The sequence below is a fragment of the Nannospalax galili genome, unplaced genomic scaffold (assembly GCF_000622305.1).
Source record: "Nannospalax galili isolate Female #2095 unplaced genomic scaffold, S.galili_v1.0 scaffold96, whole genome shotgun sequence".
Lineage (NCBI taxonomy): Eukaryota > Metazoa > Chordata > Mammalia > Rodentia > Spalacidae > Nannospalax > Nannospalax galili.
In genome coordinates, this window is record NW_008342018.1 from 372,497 (window position 1) to 396,643 (window position 24,147).

General features: G+C 36.7%; 1 protein-coding gene across 1 annotated transcript in view; it reads left to right on the top strand.

Moving 5' to 3' along the window:
- Positions 1–5,380: 5,380 nt before the first annotated feature.
- Slc7a11 (solute carrier family 7 member 11) overlaps positions 5,381–24,147 on the top strand; it is a 74,954-nt gene continuing 56,187 nt past the window's right edge. Inside the window, 4 exon segments of the mRNA XM_008837821.2 lie at positions 5,381–5,963; positions 10,308–10,434; positions 14,304–14,419; positions 22,763–22,888. Coding sequence (XP_008836043.1) covers positions 5,687–5,963; positions 10,308–10,434; positions 14,304–14,419; positions 22,763–22,888 — 646 coding nt within the window. The 5' untranslated portion in view covers positions 5,381–5,686.

A 24,147-nucleotide genomic window follows, 5' to 3' on the forward strand; every position in this document is an offset into this window, starting at 1 on the left:
AAGATTTTCCAATATAGAACAGAGCACGAACTAGAGAATAAAAGAAAACAAGAGCTGTAAACAGAAGAGAAAATTTTGCTGCAACAGGTGATTGTTTTCCTCGTTGATAATGAATTTGAGCAAATTGTAACGAATTCTACAGCAGTAATTGTGAGTCCATTTTTTCCTTGTAATTCTAACATGTTTTTTTTTTTTTTTAATCTTTTTAGGTTAGGTTGTTCCTCATCTTTAGAGATTATGTGCTTTGATGCAAAAAAATAATCATATCTCGGGGTTGGATAGATGGTTCAGGAGTTAAGAGCATGACTACTCTTGCAGAGGACCCAGGTTTGGTTCAGAGCACCCACACGGTGGCTAGCAACCATTTGTAACTCCAGTTCCAGGGCATCCAGAGTCCTCTTCTGACCTCCTCAGGGATTGCATGACAAAAGTGCACTTACATACATGAAGACAATATACTCATACACATAAAAGTAATGAAGTATTTAGAAAAAAAACCTTATCTGACCAGTGACTACTTTTATTACTTATCATATTTTTGACTGAAAGTTATTTTAACTTCATGTTGATTATTTAAAACTAGATCCTAACTGGATATTAAGCTTTTTAAAAACCAATATCATTTATGCTTTATGGTGACACTAAACCCTTTAAATATACTAGTATTATTCATATACTCTGATACTTATTTTAGGTGTCTTTTAAAAACTGATGTTGCTCCCCACATCTGTCTTTTTTACTTTCCTAAATACAATTTAGAATGAGAGTTTTTTGTTTTATTTTTCCTTTCTTGTGGCTTAGGAGTCTTTTTTTTTTTTTTTTTTTTTGTTTTTCTTTTTTTTTTTTTTTTTTTTGGTTTGCCTGTTTTATTCTTTTCTTTCCTTTTTCCCTTTCCGCTTCTTGCTCCCCTCCCTCTCTCCCGTTGTCATCGTCCTCCTCCTCCTCCTCTTCTTCCTTCTCCTCCACTTTTCTTTCTCCTTTCTCTCTTCCTCCCTTCTCTCCTTTTTACTTTTATCCTTTTTTGCCTTTCTGTCCTCCCTCTTTTCTTTCCTCTCTCTCTCTCTCTCTCTCTCTCTCTCTTTCTCCTTCCTCTTCATCTATCCTATCTCTGTAATTTCTCATTTTTCCTCCCTTTTAGTAATTTCTCTTAAGTTATTAACAGAGATGAATAACTACATATTCTAAGAAATTAATGTCTCAGCCCTCTTGTCTCTAAATAAAAAGATCTTACGATTCCTTTGATGAATTTTTATTTCTATGCTATTTCATTTTAAATTCAGGCATAGTTTGTTTTAGTTTTATTTGCTATTAGTTAATAAGAGCATAGTGTTATAAAAGGCTTATAAAATGAACTGATGTCCTTGGTTTTTATTATCCCTCTCTACCCTTCAAGGATTACTCTTTCTTGTTCCTCACAGACAACAATTTTTTCTCTTCGTGTTTTTTTTCTCTTGCTGCCTGTTTCCAAATTTCTAAATAATACTCTGCTATTGTTACAGAGATTTGAATTTTTGTATGTTATGCATTACCTTTTAGCATGACACATCATGACTGAACTCTTTGACTTCTCCTCCCTGCCTTTGAGCTACTCCTTTATCTTCCCCATTACAGTCTTATAGAAGTGTTGCTTGTATTACTAGGAGTTAATGATTACAAAATATACTCAGTACTTATTACCTCACAGCAGACATAAGCTAGGCATTTCAGGATGCAGAACTATAAACTTACTTCCAAATCAGGGAGCTCACAATCTAAAGAATGACAAAGAAAATTAACTTTATTGTAATGGTTAATGTGTTAGTAGGAGAGGCAAGAGAATGAAGTGTTTTAAGGGACTCAAATTTAAGGCAGAGAAAATGATGATCCTAAAGGTATTAGGTTTGGAACATGCCTATCTTTGAGGCATAGTGGGCAATGAGCCCAGAAGTTATTAGAAAGAGAAAACTGCAGGAGGAAATGGGTGGTCAGCTCATATGTAGGCTCTTAAAGTAGGATCAGAAAACTTTCTCTACAGAGAGACAAATAATTAACATTTTCCACTTTATGGGCCATTTATCTTTTGTAACTATTTACCTGTGCTGTTGTGATGTGAAGGCAGCTGTACACACAGATTAATGCTTAGGTGTGGGTATATTTTATTGAAATATTATTTATAAAACTCCTATCATAAAACATTGAAATAGTTCTATGTTGCTCTATCCTGATCACAGTCAAGATGCTGACAAATAGATGGAGAACAATACAGGAGGTACAAATGATTTTTACATTTTTAAAAGGTTGTAATGCAGCTGGGTGTGGTGGTGCACGCCTGTAGTCCCAGTACCTGGGAGGCAGAAACAGGCAAATCTCTGTGAGTTCAAGACCAGCCTGGTCTACATAGTGAGTTCCAGGACACCTGGAGCTATAGGGAGACCCTGCTTCAAAAAGACAAAAAAAAAAAAAGGCTGTAATGCATGTAGACACATGTTTACATACATAGATGAAGAACATTGGATAGAGACCAGGTGTGACCATAAAGTCTAAAAATGTTTATTACCTGGCTACATTCAGGAAATGTTTGTTACTTTTTGAAACAAGATTCACAGAAATTATTTGGGCATTCCCACCCCTTCCCCATTTTTTTTTTTTTACTCTTTGAAATATCAAGAATGAAATTAGTGCAAGCAGAAAATACCTAAAATGTGTCCCATCTGTTTTATAGTAAAGACTCTCCAAGTTTTCATCAAATACATAATCGCTTTCTTAGGAAAGCCGCTTCATAGAACTTCAAATTCTAAACACATTTTAAATGCTGGAAGCCACATGTGGTAATGGCTATGTGGTGCAACCTGCTTCTAGAATCTCTAATGAGGAGTCTTCACAATCAGCTCTACTATCCACGTGTGACTGACCTTCGTGTGTAGTGTGAGTCACATTCCTAGCAAGGAATCTAGATAGATTATGGGATTCATGGAAGACCTTCAGGACCCAGAGTCAATCTGGGAACTTAAAACAGTGTGACAGTACCAGAACTGTCAATATCTCTTGATTCCCTGAGGACTTTGTCAACACAGCCAGAGACAAGTTACCCAGTTTTTCGGCGGTCCTGTCATAACTTCCAACAAATAGAAACTGATAAGTCTAGGTCTATTTATAAATATCTCAGCTTGAGTCACATTCCAAGACATTGCACCCAGAGAAATAATTTGGCTTGGCCCTATGAATACATTTTTATGATACATACATATTTGAAGACCATCTGGATTCTTAGATTCCAAGGGTAACAGTGGTGGTTATAACAGTTTGGTAACCTTAAAGGTAATTCAATATTTTCTTTGAAATTTTTTCTTTGTATTTTTCTTGCAGCTTTCTGGGTGTTTCAAAGATATATATTGAGGTGTTTTAGCTATGCACAGTTTTTCAGAAAGTTCTATTCTTTGCCTCTCATGCAGGATAGTACCATCTTTTCGACCATTTGTCTAATTTTTCTCCAGGAGTATGTATTAATATCGACAAGAAGGAGAATGCTATTTACAATTGGGAAAATGTTTTCCTCCTTTAGAATGCATCCAACTTCTTGTCTGAGTGGGGTCTTAGTCTCATTAATACAATCATTTATAAAGAAATTAGAAACCAAAGTGCTGCACAGTGGTAGGGACAGCACATGGTTGCCTGGGATTCTTAGTGCCCCACTTCTAACTCTCATTTCTTAAGAGTTAATGTGTTCCCTTTGGAGAAACAAAAGCCTCTCCTTGCCCCCTTTTGCTCATTAATCAGGAGAGCTGTGTGAGTGGACGCTCATGGCAGGAGCAGAATGGGAGGAAGAGAATCCTTCTTTGCTTTCCTTTTGTAGGAGTTTCCACAATGCTGAATGAGGGAAATTCCCATTTTAAATTTTTTGGAATACATAACAGCTGAGGAAAAGTATTAGCTTTAAAAAATGCTAACTTGTATATCCAAAGCAAATTATACAGAATTTAGGTGAATCCTGTAAAAGGGAAATCATGCAGGCGCTGCTATTTGCATGGTCAAGCATTCTTGTCATGTGCATTTTCTCAGGTGATAAGCTAACAGAAAGGGTTCTGATACTCCAAGGTACCTCTCCAAATATTTTCTTGCCTGTGTCACATCAATATTCGCCCCACTCACTCCCACTCCAGTTGGCCTTCCTTCCACAGAGCAATTTTTGTTTGTGGTGGTGCAGTACTCAGAAGAGGCAGAGGCAGGCTGATCTCTATGAGATCCAGGCCTGTCTGGTCTACATAGTGAGTTCCAGGTATATTGGGGTTACAGGGAGACCCTGTCTCAAAGAAAAAACGCTCAAAAGCATATTTAATGAATGATGGGCAGAAATGTAGCTTCAGAATAATGACATTCAATTCAAACCACATAGAACCATAGCCCAAACTGACACAGCTTATTATTACTATAAATACCCAGAGCATCTTGCTGCAATCTATTGCCACCTGTTGATTTTACTACATTTAAATTTATAATCATAATAATTCATAGCACCAGAAAAAAAAATGCTGTGTTTTTTTATACTTTTCTATACCTATTATCTTGGAATTATGTCTCAGGCTTTTGCTCTGTTCCTGCATTTATGTAACTCTAATTATTGCCTAAGTTTCCGAGTAGATTTTTAAAAATTTGCTGGAGCAGCATGCAAATGAAGAATGCAAATCTCCCACTTAGTTCAGGAAATCACCCAGTACAGACAAGAATCAGAATCAAGGCTTTTCTGGAGTCACTATGATTTTTTTCAATTTCTCATACTCAGATGATCTTAAATATGGACTTATTAGGGTCATAAGCTAATATTAATCTGTTAATGTGTAGTTGCGGGCAGCAGCAGTTCCAGAGTTAGGATCTTTCTGGTTTTGTAAATATTAAATTTAACAGTGTTGCTAGGAAACACACACAAAATAAGTATGCTACAAATTATAAAATCTAAACTTTGCTGTTGAAAACAATGCAGATCTAAGGCTCTTTCTATTGTCAAAACAGTTGTGCATAAAACATTTTCATACGGGAGTTAAAGCTAAAGAGAAACTCCTTAAATGAAGTAATTGTTTCCTGTTTCATTTTCCATTTTCTTTCCCTTGGAGAGGCTCCTAGTCCCGTCTCTCTTCAGAGTTACTTTAAGTCTGTTCCGAATTTACTTTTACTGGATTGGTTGAGATCTCTTTTTAAGTGTGTGCTTTGTTCTGAGAAAATCTTGGGTCAGTTGAGCAACATGCTGCTACTGTTAAAAAAAAAAAAAAAAAAAAAAAAAGCTGAGTAATGTTGGCGCTTTCTCAAGCTGGAGTTTTCTGTGGCTGATGCAAACCTGGAGAATTTGCATCATCATGTAGCAGAGTAAGTTGGTGTGACAGGCGGGAGCATAAATACAAGCCCACGAGGAAGCTGAGCTGGTGTGTAATGATAGGGCAGCGGCGGCGGCTGCAGCAACTCTGGCAGCTCAGGGAGGTGGGGGAGGCCGGAGCCCGTGCCACACAGGTGCTCCAGAGGCGTAATTAGATAGCTCTGAAGGCTAAAATATACCTCTGAGTTTTCACCTGTGAACACAAAAGCGCTGAGAGAGACACAGAAAGCAAAGACGAAGAGAGACAGCATAGTGATCAGTTACACCTAGAGAAACCAAAGTTGAAAGTTTGTTTTTTCTTCCTCTGTTTTTATTTTTTCTCCCCCCTGTTGTGGCACTGCCATGGTCAGAAAGCCAGTTGTGGCCACCATCTCCAGAGGAGGCTACCTACAGGGCAATGTGAGCGGGGGGCTGCCCCCCATGGGTGGCCAGGAGGCACCTGGGCAAGAGAAGGTGGTGCTGAAAAAGAAGATCACTCTGCTGAGGGGGGTCTCCATCATCATCGGGACCATCATCGGAGCGGGCATCTTCATCTCCCCCAAGGGCATACTCCAAAACACGGGCAGCGTGGGCATGTCACTGACTGTTTGGTCTGCCTGTGGAGTATTGTCACTGTTTGGTGAGTGCACTTCTCTGGGGGAGCCGGGGGCGGGGGGCTGCGTGGTTCTCTGGCAAAGTTTGCTTGCTGGGGAAGCAAAAGGTTATTTCTGAGGAGTAAATGGATGGCAAAGACTACACGCAATGTTTTGGGTTATTTGTTGTTGTTCAGGTATGTGCACTACTCAAACACAGCGTTGACTGTTGGCATAAGCCTGAATCTCTCAAATTCCTTCCTGCAGGCTACACTGTCTTTTCCTGCCAGAGATAGGCTCTTGTGACTTTTCTCCGTGGTGATGAGAGGAAAGAATAATTTGGCTGACCCAGAAAACCCATGCAAGCCTTCTGTGCAGAACTTTGGGCTTAGTGAGGCAACTTAGGGCATTTTGGCAGCTGGCACCGCTGGATGAAGCACCTTCCAAGGTGCGGCTGTGGCCTATTTACACATAGAACTGGTTGTTCTGTACAAGTGTCAGGGACCTTTTATTAGCAAAATAAATGGGTGGGACTCAGCCTTTCTAAGACTGTAAATTCATGGGCTTGTCAGTAACTAATACTCTACTTTCCAAAAGTCCTTCACTTGGAAGGATATGTGATTGATGTAGCTCAATCTCTGTTAGTGAGACTATCGGGATGGCTTGAGCTTGCTTTTTTCTTTCTATTTTTTTCTTAATACTTGTAAATTTTCTCAATATGCATTTCAAAGCTTGAGTTGTATGTTAGTCTAGATCTGTTTTCTTCATCTGTAGTTTGCTTGGTCTCTAGGGAAACAGATAATTTATCCACCTGTTCCCTGAGTTCATCTGAAGAGAACTGGTAGAAGCTTGAATATTATTTTTTATTCATGTGAGGATTAACAGTGGAGAGGAAGTAACGGATGCCTGATCAGGAGAGCAAATCACCATAAAGTTCACGTAAAGGTGACAGAAATGGTGAATTGCCAAAGAGAATTTATTTGATTTATACTGTGGGGTAAATATTCGCTCATATCTGAACATAATATATTTGATTACAAAAGATCCTATTTTAAAATGACCAGCTCTTTACAACTCTGGGACCAAGTACTAGCTGATGCTCCTACCTGTACTGATCCAGTCATTCTTGTGTTCACATCTCCTGATGTTTGAATCCATTGGGGGGTGGGGCAGTTAATCACATAAGTCAGATTCCCAGTTTTAGGATGAAGACGCTTCAAAGAAATAGTTTGAAGAAAAGTCTGACTGTAGAAAGATCAATGGAGGAATTATCATTTTTGATGGTATTACTTATGTGAATAGATTTTACTTTCTGAAATATTTGGTGACAGTTGTGTGTTGTCCCTTTCCACATTCTTCTCTCCATCCTGCAGAACACTGAGTTCGGTGATCATCAAAACTCTGAAAGAACCCTTAGCCATTATTCACTTTAAAGTGTTTCTGACATATGCAGGTACAGATTAACAAAGAGAAACTCAACTGGTGATCTTAATTGACTTTGTGTTCCCTCAGGCTTTAAGCGTCCTACAACACTTGGTATATTTAGAACAAATCAATATCTAATCAGAAAAACTAGGGCCAGTTTCCTGGACTTTGAAGACATATATAGGCAGCTCCCATGATGCGATTCCATTTCCACATGCAATAAATTGTTATTCAGATGTCATAAAATAAATTACTTTGAGTGTTGAAATCTTTAAAATGATGTTGACTTGTGTGATGAAAATATGCTCATTTTATGCGAAGGCTCAAGGAAAGGTACAGACTAAGTGTGGACTGAGAGGATATACTGGAGTTGACATTTTTGACCAATAACTTCAAGGGAAGTGCTCTTCTATTAGCTGACATCTTTATTTGCACTCCACCTGTGATTAAATTACTGGTAGCCTTTTTGACAGAAAGTCCACACTAATAGAAAGCAAAGCAAAACAAGAAGGAAAAAAGTTCTTTCTTTTAAAACTCTAGGACATGGGCAATAAGAGTCAAGAATCCATATTTATTTGGTCCTAAACTGAACCTAAATGGTTCAATGACTATTTTTTACCATGTGATAGTGAATAATAGTGACTTGTTATTCAATAAATTACATGAGATAATAAACACTTATAAAATGAACTTTGTGTACAATGATTTTGCTTCACTTTAGGCACATAAGTAGGATGCTCCCTAGGCTAGGTATGTTAAATGCATTTTCTGCTGTCTAGTGTTTTTAACATACCATACTTGGGGGGAGGATGATTGTCAGCCCTCTGTAAATGGAGCACCATCTGTATTTGGTTTACAGCTGTTTTGAAAGCCAAGGCTAATACATGGACTTTTATAGCTTGCTTTGAACCTTTTTTCATCTGGGCACAATGGTTATGGAGCTTGAGACCTTTGAATGAAAATTTCATTTCCCCAGAACTCAATTTAAACCTAGGACAACCATACAAGAGTTTCAGCAAAGCATGCAGAGGTCTAGGTATTGATTCTTCAACAATAAATTCCGAGGTACTTAAGACTCTTTCCAATAATGTGTTACACTATATGCTTTTCTGGACAACTTACCAACGTGACTATTTTTCAAAAGAATGTAAACTATAGACAGACTTAGTTCTAAATAAACAAAATATGCCAGCAGTCCTTAAAAGGTCATCTGCAAGCTAGTTATTTTAGAATCATCTTTGAGAATTAAAAAGCAACAGAGATATCTTGGGTGATTCTTATGGATTAGTCTGGACTCTCTTGCTGAGAGAACACATCTAGGGTGTGGTCTTAGAGTCTTTTTTATTTGATTGCTTTTTAATTAAAAAATTCCCCAAGTGATTCTGATACAATGCTAGGCTTGGGAATCAGATAACTGGTACTCAGATTTCACTAAATTTTATATTTTATATTTATGTTGGCAGTTCTATGTGAGATAGTACTGATTACTAAGAACTTTTCAAACACATGGCCTCTTAAGGTGCTTGGCCAGAAACTGTGTTATATTTGAGTGCTGAGCGATGCAGATAGAGGTGTGGTTTTTTTGTTTGTTTGTTTGTTTTGTTTTGGTCTTTTTGAGACAGAGTTCCCCAGCTGGCCTGGAACTCACTATGTATACCAGGCTGGCCTCGGACTCACAGAGATCCACCTGCCTCTGCCTCCCAAGTGCTGGGATTAAAGGTGTGCACCACCATGCCTGGCTTCAGATAGAATTTATGACATGACACAAAGATCTACTTTTCATTTTCTCCATAATGAATTTCTCCAATTAAATTAATAAGCATAGCTGTGTTTTGTGTGGTGCTCATCATGTCCCAGTCCTGTCTTTGGTTGCCATTGTCATCTACATACCCACAATTCTTTTATGAGGTGAAAGTTAATATTTTCATTTTATTTATTTATTTTTAAATAGTTTATTATTTTTATTTTTTATGTGTATGAGTGTATTGTTTGCGTGTGTGTAAGTGTGCCTGTGTTGTGCAGTGCCCTCAGAGGTCAGAAGAAGACGTCAGATCCCCTGGAACTGGAGATACAGATGGTTGGTTGTTAGTCACCATGTGGGTGCTAGGAATTGAACCCAGGTCCTCTGCAAGTGTAGTCAGTTCTCTAAACCAGTGAGCAAGCCATCTCTCCAGCCCAATGTTTTCACTTTAAAGGGGATGACTCTTAGGACATTGGGGATTTATATAACGCTCTCAATTCTATGTAAATATTATCATTAAATACTGACTTCTTAGTTTATAATTAAGTTTTATAATTTTATTTTATGTAAATGAATGTATATTACACCATCTTTTTGTAAAAAGTTTGCTTTTAAATGCCTTGGTTTGCACTTCAAAACACCCAAGAAAACCTTTTCTAGAAACAGAATAACTGAGGCAGGATTCTTTTTGCTAAAAGATTTTGTATCCTACAAATTAAATGAAGTCTTTCAGGGTATTTAGTCCATATTTTCCTGAGGAACAGATAACTTGTACTTATTTCTATTTACCACAGAAGTATCACTTATTAAAAGTGTTTGCAGCATAATGATGTGAGTTTTAGAGAATTCTCTTTCTTAATGTGAGGCAATATGCTTTATAAAGGAGGTTGAAATCATTGACATCCGTCCCCTCTTTTCCTTTGCTCTCAGCTTTCTGGCTCCAAATTCCAAAACACAATGTTGGTTTAGAAGTTTGTATGCACCACTTCAAGTAAAATGCCCTTCCTTTTTAACTAACATGAACCAGATGTCTAGTGTGAGGAAGTTTGAAGAGGAACTTATTGGTTTTCAGTAATTAGATGATGCCTGTTTTGAGTAAGAATTTTACTCAGACCTAATTTTATAGCTATATAGCACTACAACTTAAACACTGTGTACTGATTCCATCACAAGACAACTTAATTGTGTATCAAATTTGTATCTTTTGATCACAACCTTTTCGCAGGAGCCTTGTCCTATGCTGAACTGGGAACAAGCATAAAGAAATCAGGTGGTCATTACACATACATCCTGGAGGTCTTCGGCCCATTACTAGCTTTTGTCCGAGTCTGGGTGGAGCTACTCATAATACGGTAAGAACATGAAAAATTAAGGGATAATGAATCTGTTTATTTCACCACTTTTCAGACTCATCTTCATTATTTTTAATTAATTAGAAAACATGGAGACCCTAGGACATAAAACAGATTTTCATTAATCTTCTATTATTTTTAGCACTTCTGGAAAGATGTTTATTTGAACGGAGATGAAGCGTTAAAATCCACCTTGACTGACCAGAGACAATTAAATGTGCCAAGAATTGGAGATTTTTCTTACTGCAAATTATGTCACTGGGCCATTTAACTTTTCTTCACTTTAGTGACTAAGAAATGTCTGTGCCAACAACTTAGTGTATCATCAAGTCTTATACTTTACACACACACTCACAAAATCAAGTTTACGTACCATAAATGATTCATTTCCTCACATTAAGCAAATCAGTGCTCCAGAGTTGCAAAGATCTTTTGATTTTATTGTTGTAAGAATGTGCTTCCCTTCCTGATTCTCTTGGCACTGGATAGTGCTAAGTCACTCTGAATAGCAAATTTCCTTCAACATTGTGGAGAACCTGTGATGTCATATGTGTTGTTTAAGAGTATCACAGGCGCTCTAAGCTAACTGTTTCATAGGATGTGACTTGTACTTTCTGATCACAGAGTTCAGTAGAAATCACTAGGGAGCCTTGTTCTCACTGTAAATGTCTCTCTCTCTCTCTCACACACACACACACACACAACTGCAAGCTCAGGTGAGTTTTGACTCTGCCATTTACAGAAGTGACAATGCAGAGCTCATAAGAGTCTATGAACAGGGATGACTTTTATGGTGTTAGCAGTGAGTTTCAGAGTAGTACACACTGCATTGCTAACTCTATTCTCATTTTAAGCAATTCTGCATTGCTCAAAAATCAATTCAGTTAGATGATGATTAAAGAGTATTTATTTTTTTGGCTTCCTAATATCCCCCTACCCAGGACATATCTTTGACTTTTTTTTGATTATCTTAACCATATGTATGATTCAAAATTTAAATTTAACTTTTTCCACAGTTTTCTGGTTTACTATAGTTCCTAGTATTTCTTTCATCTCTTAATCTTATGAAGAAAAAAATATAACCTCTATTTCTGATTTGGCATTGAACTTAATATCCTATATTTCACCTAATAGTCTAGATAGCTATGTTGTGTTTCCCTGTTAGAGCTACAATCATTTCAAGTACATAAGAGCAGGTCTTACAGTTTTTATAACTTCAAGATACTTATATTAGTGTCCTGTGTAGCCTGGATATAAATTCCTTCTTAATAAGTATAGAAAGTATAAGATTATATTCTTTGAGTATAAAATGTTCAGAATTCAAATGTACTCACTTAGAATATTGGCCTGTCAGGCTGTTGAGCTTTGGAGCCTCATGTAGTTGGAATTCAATCTACCTTTATTCATGTATTTGTTGTGCAACCTTAGCTAATCGCTCAGTATTACTATGAGCAAGATCATTCCATTTACAATAGACTGATATGGTGCTTACTCATTAATTTATTCTTTCCACAAATTGCTGCTGAATGGTGAATGGGAGAATAAAAATCTAAATTGGAATGAGTCACGATTCCTGTTTCTAAATAGCCTATAATCAGATGTTGCCTTAATTTTGAAAAAAGTGCTTTATGGTGTGTGTGTGTGTGTGTGTGTGTGTGTGTGTGTGTGTGCAGCAAAGTAAACTCGATAAATTACAGAAGCTTTTAAATGTATTTTTATGCATTTTTTCTCATATTTAACCACACTTCTAGGATGGTCTTTCAAACAGGCAAAACAACACATGACTTGAGGAAGGGCAAACACTTCTCTTTTGTGAACATAATATCCATGGTATCTAAGGGTTCATTTAGTTTTATTTTACGTGAATGTGGAAGTGCCTGCATGTTTATATGTGTACCATGTGCATGGCTGGTGTCCACCAAAACCAGAAGAGGGCATTGGATCTGCCGGAACTGGAGATAAAAGTGATTTTGAGCTATGAGGGTGCTGGGAACCCAATCAAGTGCTCTTAATCATTAAGCTATCTCTCCAGTCCTATCCATGATACCTAAATATTAATATCCATGATATCTAAATATTAATATTCATGTTATCCAAATAGTCTGCATTAAAATTACACCCTCATATTAGATCATTATTGCTAGAAATAACCTGTGAAACAAATTCAAGCAAAGAAAAGTCACTGAATAGAACATGACAAGGATTATTAAACAGAATTCACTTATTTACAATATGCTCAATATGTATTGAGTTCTACTTTATGACAGACACTGTACTAAACACTGCATTGGGGATTAAATTAGTGCTTGTACTTAGAATTCATAGTAAAGTGGGTGGAAAGAGTTATAAGTTTAGGAATTGTGTGAGTGAATATAAAATCACTAGTGTGACGAGCTCTGTAGATAAGAAGGATTCAGTGCTGTGCTTGGTGCAGTTAAGAGGAGGCTCAGACAGATTTGACCCCCCAAAAACCTGAACCAAGACCCAGTTTACAGGTAGTGAGTTGAAAGGCTCCAGGCACAGTGGTTCAGGTCTTGGTCTTGAGAGGAAGGCAAGTAAAGGGGGCAGGAAAAGCTGAGAGCTGAATGTGTCCACCCAAAATCTGACCACCACCAAAGCATTCTTTGAAGGTGCTGAAACGACATGATTACATTTTAGTTTAAAATCAGAAATTTTTGTAAATGACGGAGAAGAGCAAAAAATATTCTCCTTTGGAGAAAAGATAAGGGGGTTTCTAGGGGAAGAAGAAAGCTAAGAAATTTATGGTGGTGAATGGAACCAGCAAACCAAGGTTGGAAATAGATAATGGGGTTGGTTTTCTGAAAACCCAGGGATCAGGCCTGGGTGTTAGATAACCACAAAAAGGAAAAGAAGCTGAAAGGGAAGTCTGGTTTGAGATGCTAGGCCATTCCATGGAGCTCCACATGTATGAAAATTATATGCATATGAGTATATTTTGAAGGAAATAGCATAGTCAATTTTTTTATGGCAACACAACACTTAAAATAGAAGGACTTACTGCCCAGGCTGTTATCTTCCCAAACTGATTTTGTTTTCTTATTCCATATATTTCTTTTTCTCTCTGTGTGTCTCTGTTTCTGTTTCTGTCTGTCTCTTTATATGCTTCTCTCTCTCTCTCTCTCTCTCTCTCTCTCTCTCTCTCGTACAAGCATGTGTGTGTGCTCACCTGTGTATGCACATGTGGAAGCCAGAGGTGGATATTGAGGGTCTTCCTCCATGGCTGTTCACCTTACTTTTTGTTACAGGGTCTCCACTGAACTTGGAGCACACCATTTTGTCTAGGCTGACTGATTAGAAAGCCCCCAGGACCTGTCTCCAACTCCCTAACACTAGGGTTAGGATATGCTACCACATTTTACCTTCATATGAACTCTGGGGGTGTGAACTCAAGTCCTCACACTTGCTCAGCAAACACTTCACTGACTTAGCCATCTCTTCAGCCCTAACCCCATGTGTTTCTTAATTGTCTAAAATTAGAAGAGTACTTTCATTTTTCAATTTATACGTTACATCTAAATCTTTTTATGGAATTAAGAATATTCATATTGGCTTTGATGTTTTTTACTAGAAAAATAAGAATGAAACAAAGTCAGTTATTTAGACATATATTGGCAATGAACACTTACTAATTCTAATTTTCATAAAAATATTCAAAAATTAGTCACTATTTTATAGCCACCCTTTCATTTGCAATGTTGTGGAAACTTAATTAAATATAGAGTCCTAAAAGTAATAGACTCTCATGCTGAATGTGTTTCACATGTTAGGTATTAATACCTGAAGATAGAAAAATTTTAATGAAAATGATATTTATTTTCTGTAGTTAACCTAATTATATTGTTTTTTAGCCCTGGAGCAACTGCTGTGATATCCCTGGCATTTGGACGTTATATTCTGGAACCATTTTTTATTCAGTGTGAAATTCCTGAACTTGCAATCAAACTCATAACAGCTGTGGGCATAAGTGAGTATCATAGCTAAAACATGAAAGGAGAAAGCCATGCAGAAGGGATTGCAGGCTAATTTTTCTAGAGTTTTCACATGGTGTCCCCCAAATTGTGTTCTTTTTGCTTATAAGTTAGTCCCAAATCTGTATTGGAAATATAGAGAACAGAGATCTGAGGTGGTCTCTGCTGTGACATGACATGCTGGTTGTCCACTGAATCTTTTAAGTCTATAAAAAAATTCCTCCTTAGTGAGACAGTAAATGGACTGCACATTAAAAAACACTCAAAGATGAACACCTAATATGTTGTGACCTGTTTCTGAACTGGAAATGACCCTACCTGGGTGACTGTGGGTTATTACTCATATGTGGCTCTGGGGTCGTGTTTTTGTTGGGTGTGCATGTTGTGTTTGCACAATCAAGTGATAGTGGCTATCACTCTCAGTTTTATTGTTTTTGCTGCCTATTTGAAACCATGATAAGACATGTCTTTTCAAGATCTGATACTTAGCAGTCTTTCTCAGCTAGGAAATTTCATTATGGAGTATAAATTAGGAAGTTGTTCATTTTTATTAATGGGAATAGATATTTTAGAAATTGGGGAAAAAGAAGAAATAAAAAGAACATAAAGAAAATTGCATAAGTTATCTGAAGCTAAATCTGACTGTAACTTCCTATAAAATTCCAGACTGTTCTTGAAAAAGGATAACTTAATCTAGATGGCAATTGAGTCATTGTTTTCAGTATCAGTACAGCCATATTTGACTAACTTTAACAACTCAGATACAGAAAGCTGCACAGGAAAAACTGAGTTGCACAGTCAAGGAAGAATATTTGGGACCACATTCAAGAAAACGATACAGAGAACAATATATTTTTGACAGTAGTAGGGTGAGCAGCTAGTTTTCAGCAAAGACTTGTGAATTCCACATAAAAGCATCTGTGGTACTATATACGCATATTTCTGAACTTAAATAGTTTCACTGTAAATTTCCTACTTCACCCACCAAACACACACATACAGTTATTTTTTGAAATTGCTAGAAAGACGAAGGGAATGATTCAAAGTAGAGATTTTGGAGTTCTATGGTGGTAATGATGTAATGACTTAAGCCATCTTGCCTTTTATGCATACATCATGGATAGGACACCTAGGGACAAATGACCTCACTACACTGAAGTTCAGTATTCTTCTGAGTAAATTAGGCCAGAGCCACCAGAGTTGAGAGGGCTAAAGAATATAGTATCTGTGATAGCAGCTGCAATTCATTAAGAAATCAGTACAAATGATAAATATGTATTCTGTGGGAATGTCATTGGAATTTTCATGAGGCCATGGGCCTTTACACTGCTGCATCTCCAGTCCCGTACACAGCACCCACATACTGTTTGTACTCAATAGCTATTTGTTACTGATTGACTTTATGAGAAAAAGTCTAGGGATTTTTCTTTTCTAACAAAAACTGCCTGCAGTCTGCATAAGCGCTAAACTTGAATTGTTAGAGATCTTTTGTTTTCTAGGTAGCAGGTGGATTGGTGGTGAAAAATGAAGCTGTTTGTTTGATAAGATGTTTGGCTCTAGCACCACAAGTTTTTGTGGGAAAAAAGTCATCTTAATATAGTGGTTATAGCTCATCGGAGGCTAATAACCTGGAGCTGGAACAAAGCGTCCCAGTTTCCTGGTTATATGATCTTGGGCTATTATTGCTTCAGTTTTGATTGGTAAAATGCCTATGAAAAGACAGTATATCTTGAATGTTTGTAGAAACATGAAATTATATCAGGTTTTTAAGATTTTTAATAGAGTACATAGAAAGTTCTTGATGTATCTGGTGTTCCACTGAAGGATTGGATTAACATCCATTTTTTATATCCACCATATTCTTTTGCCTTGATTAAGTTAATCATAGTGCAGTTGTTCTATAGAAATTTAGGTGAGAAAAGATAGTATTTTAAAGAGCTCTATAGAATAATGATAGGAGTTATTAATTAAGAGTCATAGCCAGAAGGTCTTTACAGTTCTACAACTTTTACCTTTTTGGAACTTGAAATTTGATGAATAATGAATTTTTAAAATTTTAATTTTTGTTAGGTTTAAATTACTCTGATGTTATGCATCCAAATTCTATTAGTCCTTTTAATGGAGACATTTGTAGTTCAGGGAATTAAAAATTTCAAATCCAAAACTTTAAAGCAATTATGAGAAAGGATTACTAAGTTCTGTTTGGGTTTACAAAATATTTGTAGTGGCTGGGTATGGAGGCACCAACCTATAGTCCCAGCACTTAGGATGTAGAGGCAGGTGGATCTCTGTGAGATCCAGGACAGCCTGGCCTATATTTCGAGTTCTAGGCTACCTGGGGATATAGGAAGACACTTTCTCACTCCCCCAATGTAGTTGCATTATGGAATACCTAGTGAAGAGCCCAAGTAAGTCTTAGATGAACCCCAGAATTTCCTTCTATTTTTGCCATTAGTTACATTATTAGTTTATAAATTTTGACATTCCTTTCATAAGCTTGATCAGATCAGGGAATGTGTTCCTACGAGCAGAAGCCCTGAAAGAGAAAATGGAATATTCTCACGACTCAGTGGGAAGTAATTTAAATCAATGGCTTAATTGGAAAAGTCAAACTGTCTTTAAGAGGAATTAGCTTTAATGGAGCAACCGGGGTTAGAGATGGAGATACAGAAAGAGAAATTTACCTTGGGGCGAATCTCTCACATCCTTTAGTTTTCAAAGTGACTATAGGTGATTTTCTGCCTGTTAAGGGTGGAAGGTTACTGAGATGTAGAAAATAGAGTTTAATTGCATGAATTGCTTCCCTGTGTTCCTTGAGGGAAACAGGGAGTTTAAAATCTCTAGTTAAGTATAGAAAAAGGTCAAACCTGAAGGGTCTTGTTATATCACAGAAAAGAGAGTTTCAAATTTTGTGAAATATTAACCAACTATTTGAGAAATGAGAGCTGAGAAAGAGGAGGGAGTTATCTAAATGCTAATTTATCCTCATTTTTCAAAGTACCCCACTTCTGGTGAGTGAAAAAGATGATGTATTTGTGACTATCGAAAATCCTGTCCATTTTACTAAAAATGTCAGACGTGGAACTACCACTGGAAAATCTTTTTTGTTCACTTTGGCTCATCTTCCAGAGCCCAATATTGACATGATTTAATTTTTGCCTGCTTGGGAAGACCACAGTTTTCACTATTCTTGTAGATTCAGTGAACAGGGAAGTCACATTCTGTATTTAAATAGCCTATTGTTTTGGTCTCCTAGAACTGGACCCTATAGAAGCATGTACCTGAATGTTGTTAGAATGCTACCAGATGCACGCATAGATTTCTCGCTAACAAATCTCTTTGAGTTGCAAATCCTTTGCTAGTTTATTTTATACAGATAAGTGTTTTATTGTACTTCTAAACCTTGTGGGAGTAATTGGAAGGAACAAGCAAAATAATATTCATATTGCTTTGTGAAAACGAGTTAGGGGCTAGGCAGATGACTCAGTGTATAAAGCACCTATTGAGCAAACATGGGGACCTGAGTTCCATCCCTAGCCTGTGATTCCAGCCCTGGGGACTCCGAGATTGGAAGACCCCTGGGGATGGCTCTTCGGCCAGCCTAGTCAAATGAGGGATGTCCAGGTTCAATGAATGACCATGAATCAAAAAATAATGTGGAGAGAGATTGAGGAAGATGTTCAACATTGATCTCTGGCCTCCATACACACACGCACACATGTATACCTACATACACTTATGCAAATAAGCAAAAATACTTGCATGCACATACACACCAATACACAGACAAAAAACAACCAGCCAGTTCTACAAATCTATTACTGTCATTTCTTTTTTTCATAACTGTTTTCCCAGTCCCTTTAAATTATATTAAAGAAGAATTATGACTACTTCCATGTTAACATTTCAAACCTGGCATTTGGGATGCCTCTCATCAAATCTGAATCCCTCAGCATTCCTACTCCTTTTCTGTAGTAGCTAAATTACCAACAAAACTGATTCTTTTGTAGAGTTGCATAGTAGTAAAATATACAATTACTGAGAACTGACAGCCATATCCTTTAAAAGATTAAAAATAAGATATGGAATTAAAGTTTCCTGAGATCCCATTTAAGATAGATGTGAATATTTACATAGAGAAAATTTTTTCATATTTATTGACTTATATATGTTGACCACTTATGCATCTCTGGAATGAAGCCAACTTGATCATGGTGGATGGTCTTATGGAAATATATGTATGTGTGATTTGCAAGAATTTTATTGAGAATTTTTGCATCTATGATCCTTAGGAACATTGGCCTGTAGTTTTTATTTGTGTGTGTGTGTCTTTAACTATTTTTGGTATTTAAAAATAATAGCTTTGTGGAAGAAGTTTGGGAGTTCTCCATCTGTTTCTTCTTTCTTTTTTGAATAATTTCAGCAGTATGATTATAGTTTTTTGAAGGTCTGGTAAAATTATTCTATGAATCCATATGAACCTGGGCTTTTTGTTATGGGTATGTTTAAGTTTTTGATCTCTTCTGGATTTAACATGGGTGGTTTCATTGGATCTAGAAGGTCCATCACAAGTTGGACAGAATTTAGCATATCAGTGAGCTCATGTGCATCTTTTGTGCAACCAGGAAATGGATGCTAACAGAGATAAAGGAAAATGACCAGTTGCTGAAAAGAAAACACAATGGAACCACCCACTTTATCTTCTCATGTAGCATTCATATATAGCACCCATATGTTGTATCAATTTAGCATGAAGTGTTCAAAAGTCAAAAGCCAAAAGAATCTGAATTGGAAAGAAAACTCAATAGTCTGTAATCTCTGTTTTTAAAATGGAAGACAGAGTTATGGAGAGTGCAAAAAGAGATACTCGCCAGTCCTTAAATCACAACTTCAGTCTGTAAGATTCCCTTGACCATCCTTTTCAAATACAGCTCCATTCAAATACAGGTTTCTTATCTCCAGAATTTGTGGATATAGCTTTCCCTACCACATTTCAGTTCTTAGGAAACTGCATCATAAGTAAGTAAATAAAGATTATATGTCCCTATATTTTCATTTTGGAAAAATTTGAGGTAAGTGAAAAAAAGTATTCCTCATGTGTGAAGTTAGCAGTTACTCAAAAGAAGTAAAGCTCAAGTCAGCGCTGGCTCAGAGTCCTTTTATTATTATCATATGGGATTTTTAAAGTAGATATTATTTATGTCTGAAACTGAGAACGCTCCTGCATTTACTGAATCCCAGATCCCTTTAAAATATTGTTGGATAAGCAACAAGTGGGGTCTTAAATTTCGCTGCACAAACACATGATGAAGCAGCAGTTTCAGCCTTTGAGAACCTTGCCTGTGCCTTGGCACAGGCAGCCGTGTTACTTGTTAAGCTGTATCTCTGGGTCATCGAGGTGCATCTCACCTGGAATGTGGTATACGGAGTAATGAGTTCAATGTCGGATGCTCAGATAAAGCCTGGTCTGAAGAAAACTTTGAGGAAAGTCAGTCTTCCTCAGAATTCTTTTCTTAGCTAAGGGGAAAGCAAGGTGAAAGGATCAATTCATGATATTTGTGTGACTTTGACTTCCATTTGTCTGAGAAAAAAATTGAAAAAAAGGAGAATAAAATTCCAAATACTCACTGCTTTTTCTACTTCAATAGACATTAGTAAGGGCTTAACTTCTTCTGAAGGTAACAAACCCTCTCTTTTTCAAACACATATATGGCCAGGTGTTTCTCAATAACAGTGTTTCCCTCCCCAACTGTCCCTCCTTCCTTCCCTCCCTTTACCCGTCTTTCTCCTTTTCTTCTTTATATCTACCTATTTTCCCCCTTACCATGTCTTCTTTATCTGTTTTTTCTCCCTTTGCTTTGTCCCAGGGACTTCTTTCTATGTTTGAGTATCAGAAGTGAGGAATGCTCTAGCATTTGAGAAGAAAACAGTGATCTTTGGTTGCTGGTGGAAACTAAGGTCATATTTTTCCCATTTTTCTGTCAAAGTTGGGCCTCTTTAATTGAAAAAAAAAAGATCATTTTCATGTGATGACCCATTTATCACATGGGAATTTGCATAGAAAAAGAACTCATTGGGTAGATCTCTGTGAGATTGAGGCTAGCCTGGTCTACTTAACAAGTTCCAGGCCTACTGGAGCTACAGGGAAACCCTGTATCCAAAAGGCCAAAAAAAAAAAAAAAAAAAAAAAAAAAAAAAAAAAAAAAAGTGAAACAGAGGGTATTAATGAGGAAATAATGATGACAACAGTCTTGAAAATCAGAGCTACTCCTCAGCTGGGGCCTGGGGCATTCCAGTGTCTTTGTGAAGACACGAAGGAACAGGTGGGTCCAGTGTCGATGGAAAAGGGCATTGTTTTATCAGGAATGACAAAACATAAAGTCATTGATCTGTCTCCTATATAGAACAGTTACATATTGAAAATAATCAAATATAACACTGCTTCTCTGCAAGTTATCCACCTGCCTCTGCCTCCTGAGTACTGGGATTAAAGGTGTGCACCACCATGCCCAGCCCCTGTTTCACTTTTGAAGGGATCTGCTGATCCTCTATTTTTCCTATCTTTGATTTTTTTTTCAGTAAGATTTTATTTTCTTCATTATTTATTTAAAAAAAACTTTCTCCCTTTACTGAGGTGTATTTGCTAAACAAAACTGTAGTCTTTTAATGTCTACACTGTGATGATTTAATATCCACCTTCTGTGTGAAGTATTTACCAGATCAAGTCTGTCACCTTATCTGCTACCTCACCTGGTTACTTCCTTTAGCTTTAGTTGTGGGAACAGTTATGCAGAGCTCAAGTATCTAGCCCACTTATTAATTCTAGTCACCCAAACACTGTCTATTCTAATTTGCTAAAATGTTGCTGAAGACTAAATTCCAAAATTGGAAATTATTTGATGTGCTTCTATAGATAACTGCTATATTTTTCTAAATCTTTCAGCCCCATACCGCACCCTTTTTCTTTGCCTCTGACTTTACTGTTCATCCACATATTCATCCATATTGTTTTAACTAGTACTGTTGGTTAGCAATTTAAAACTAACATCTTTTCATGTGATAAATATGTCATTGCATTTTAATTTTAGATAGCTTTACAAATCCATTAAAGTAATATACATTAATATACAATTAATATATATTAATTAAGCTTCCATTAAAGGTATGGATTTTTAAAAACTTTTTGCTGTCTTTTATTGTATTGATAACATTTCACCTATTCTAAAATACAGAAATGAGATAATGATTATATTAGATAGGGAAACCATAGAAACAGCTCATTACATAATTCCTATTTGAATGACAAGAACTCTGTTAGAATTTTGTTTCATGCCCTGAGAAATAATTTTATATAATTTTATTTTTGTTAAGTGAGAATACATCTTTAAAAAAAATAATATCTGTAAATGTCAGGCATGAAATAGTTGTTGTTTAATTGTTTTTTAACACTATGTACAGGTTTAAGCAAGAGCATAAGGTTAAATTTGCTGTGTAGGATAACTCCAAACATTCCATCAGGGCAGAAAAGGAAAGTAAAACATCACCATTTTTAATGTGTGCAGTGAATTTTGGCAACCCAATTCATTCATTCATTCATTCATTCATTCATTCATTCTCCTTTTCCAATAAAAACATGTTAGTTATCTTCCTGGGCCAGGTATGGAGCCATTATTGGCAATGTAGAAATGAATAGCCTTTGTTCCATCCTTGAAGTTTTCATAGTCCACAAGGTGAGAAGTGTAGATACATGTGGCTGCTTGGGAAACTGAACAGGATCATTACAAAGAGGAAAGCCACCTGGCTTCAGACCCGGTGTGCATCCAAAGCTGGAAACTCTTAGGACTTTTCACTCAAATTTCCAACTATATGTTGGAAGCCTGCACTTGTAGGTAGGTTAACACTTAGCTTTTGTTAGCTTGTTGAAATGTAGAGAGAGACCCAAAGAGGTGAAGAGTAAGATCGCATTCACAAACACTTCTTGCCCCTTCTTGATTCAGAGATCTAATGGCCTGGCATTATGAGTTCAGGATGAAGATATTTTATTTGATTTCTAGAGCATGACTATAAATGACCATTCTTACTGACCTGCTAAGAACAAAAGAAGAATTCTAATTGTACAGAGTTTTTATCCAAACTTGTCAAACTTGAATGTGCATCAACAGAGCTCTTAGTGCAGTAGAGATTGGATCTGGGGCAGGGCCTTGATTCTGTACTGCTCAAGCCTTTATGGTTCATGTCAACTCTGTGGGACTGTAGATCATATTTCCAGTGATAAGGGCCTAAGATGTCAGTGTGCTCCAGAGGATTTGCCTTCTGTAACTTTGTCTGTTTGTTTGCAGCTGTGGTGATGGTCTTAAACAGTATGAGTGTCAGCTGGAGTGCCCGGATCCAGATTTTCCTAACCTTTTGCAAGCTCACGGCAATTCTGATAATTATAGTCCCTGGAGTTATACAGCTAATTAAAGGTATGGACTGAAAAGTAAATGCTTTTTAAACTACATATCTGCTTCTGGTCTTTTCTAACACTATCTTTCGCTTGTGTAGCAGAATCCTTAATTAGTCTTTGCCTGTAGAACTTAAACTCTGTACTGTCATCTAGTTGATTTGAAAGGCTACATTGAGGGTAAGTTGGTATTTATACTTGAATGGCAGCAAGAGAATTAAGACTGGGCCAAGCAACAAAAATGAAGCAGAGGAGAATTCCCTGGGATAAAATGAAGCAGGGGAGAATTCTCTTGGTGTAAATTTGGCATCAAAACCCAAAGTGGAAAGAAAAAGGAATTTGTTATTTAACTTTAAGTACAGGTCAATATATCCTTTTGATAGCATTGTGAAACTTTTTAATAATAGCAATGAATATCAAAGATAAAAAGATTTCTAGAAAATCATGAAAGATGACCACTAATTCTTTTATATTCTCATGAGCATTTCTTTATTGTGAGATTAGTGTCCCCAGAAGAAAATTGAGCTCTAGGAACAGCATTCCTAAAAATACAATTCCATGTGACAAAAAAAAAAAAAACTTGCAAAAAGCTTAATTTTATCGCTATATTATTTTCTGTGTAAAATTTGCATTTCTGATGAAATCAGCAATTTCTGAACTTACTTGTCATGTTGAATTTACTATGTAATAAGTAAAGAAGTGGAGAAGTTACAGTTGTTCTAGGAAAGGTCTGTGCAATTGCTTGGATTTGATAGAAATGTTTAAAAGAAAAAGAAGGCCCCATGGGTTATTGAACTTGCAACAGGAAATAATAAGAAATAATAAGAGAGAAACAATTGTGAAGAGGTGATGTCCCTTGGGAATGATAAGTATTTAATGTTTACATTGAAACTGTCTGTTCCAAGAAAGGGGATTTATTAAGCTAACGATGTTGCAGGACAATTACAGCAAGGCAAAAGGAAATGACACAGTTCAGCAAAATCATTGCTGTTGGTAGAGGCATCAAACAATAACAAACACTGAAGGATCGGTCATTCTAGCTGGGAAAGGAGCTGTTCTTGCCTGTTTAATAAGCCTAATGGGAGATCTCAGAGTCTGGCTGGCAAAATGCTTTCAACAAACCCAGCAACCTCCGCCAACCCATAATAAATACAGTGACGAATCTGAACACTAGAGCCTGCACTGAGAGATGTGAGCTTGCTTTTCTAATTCACCTTGACCTCCACAGAGCTGGTCTGCTGATATTCCATTTCAGTTATCATGAATATAGGCAGAAAAAGT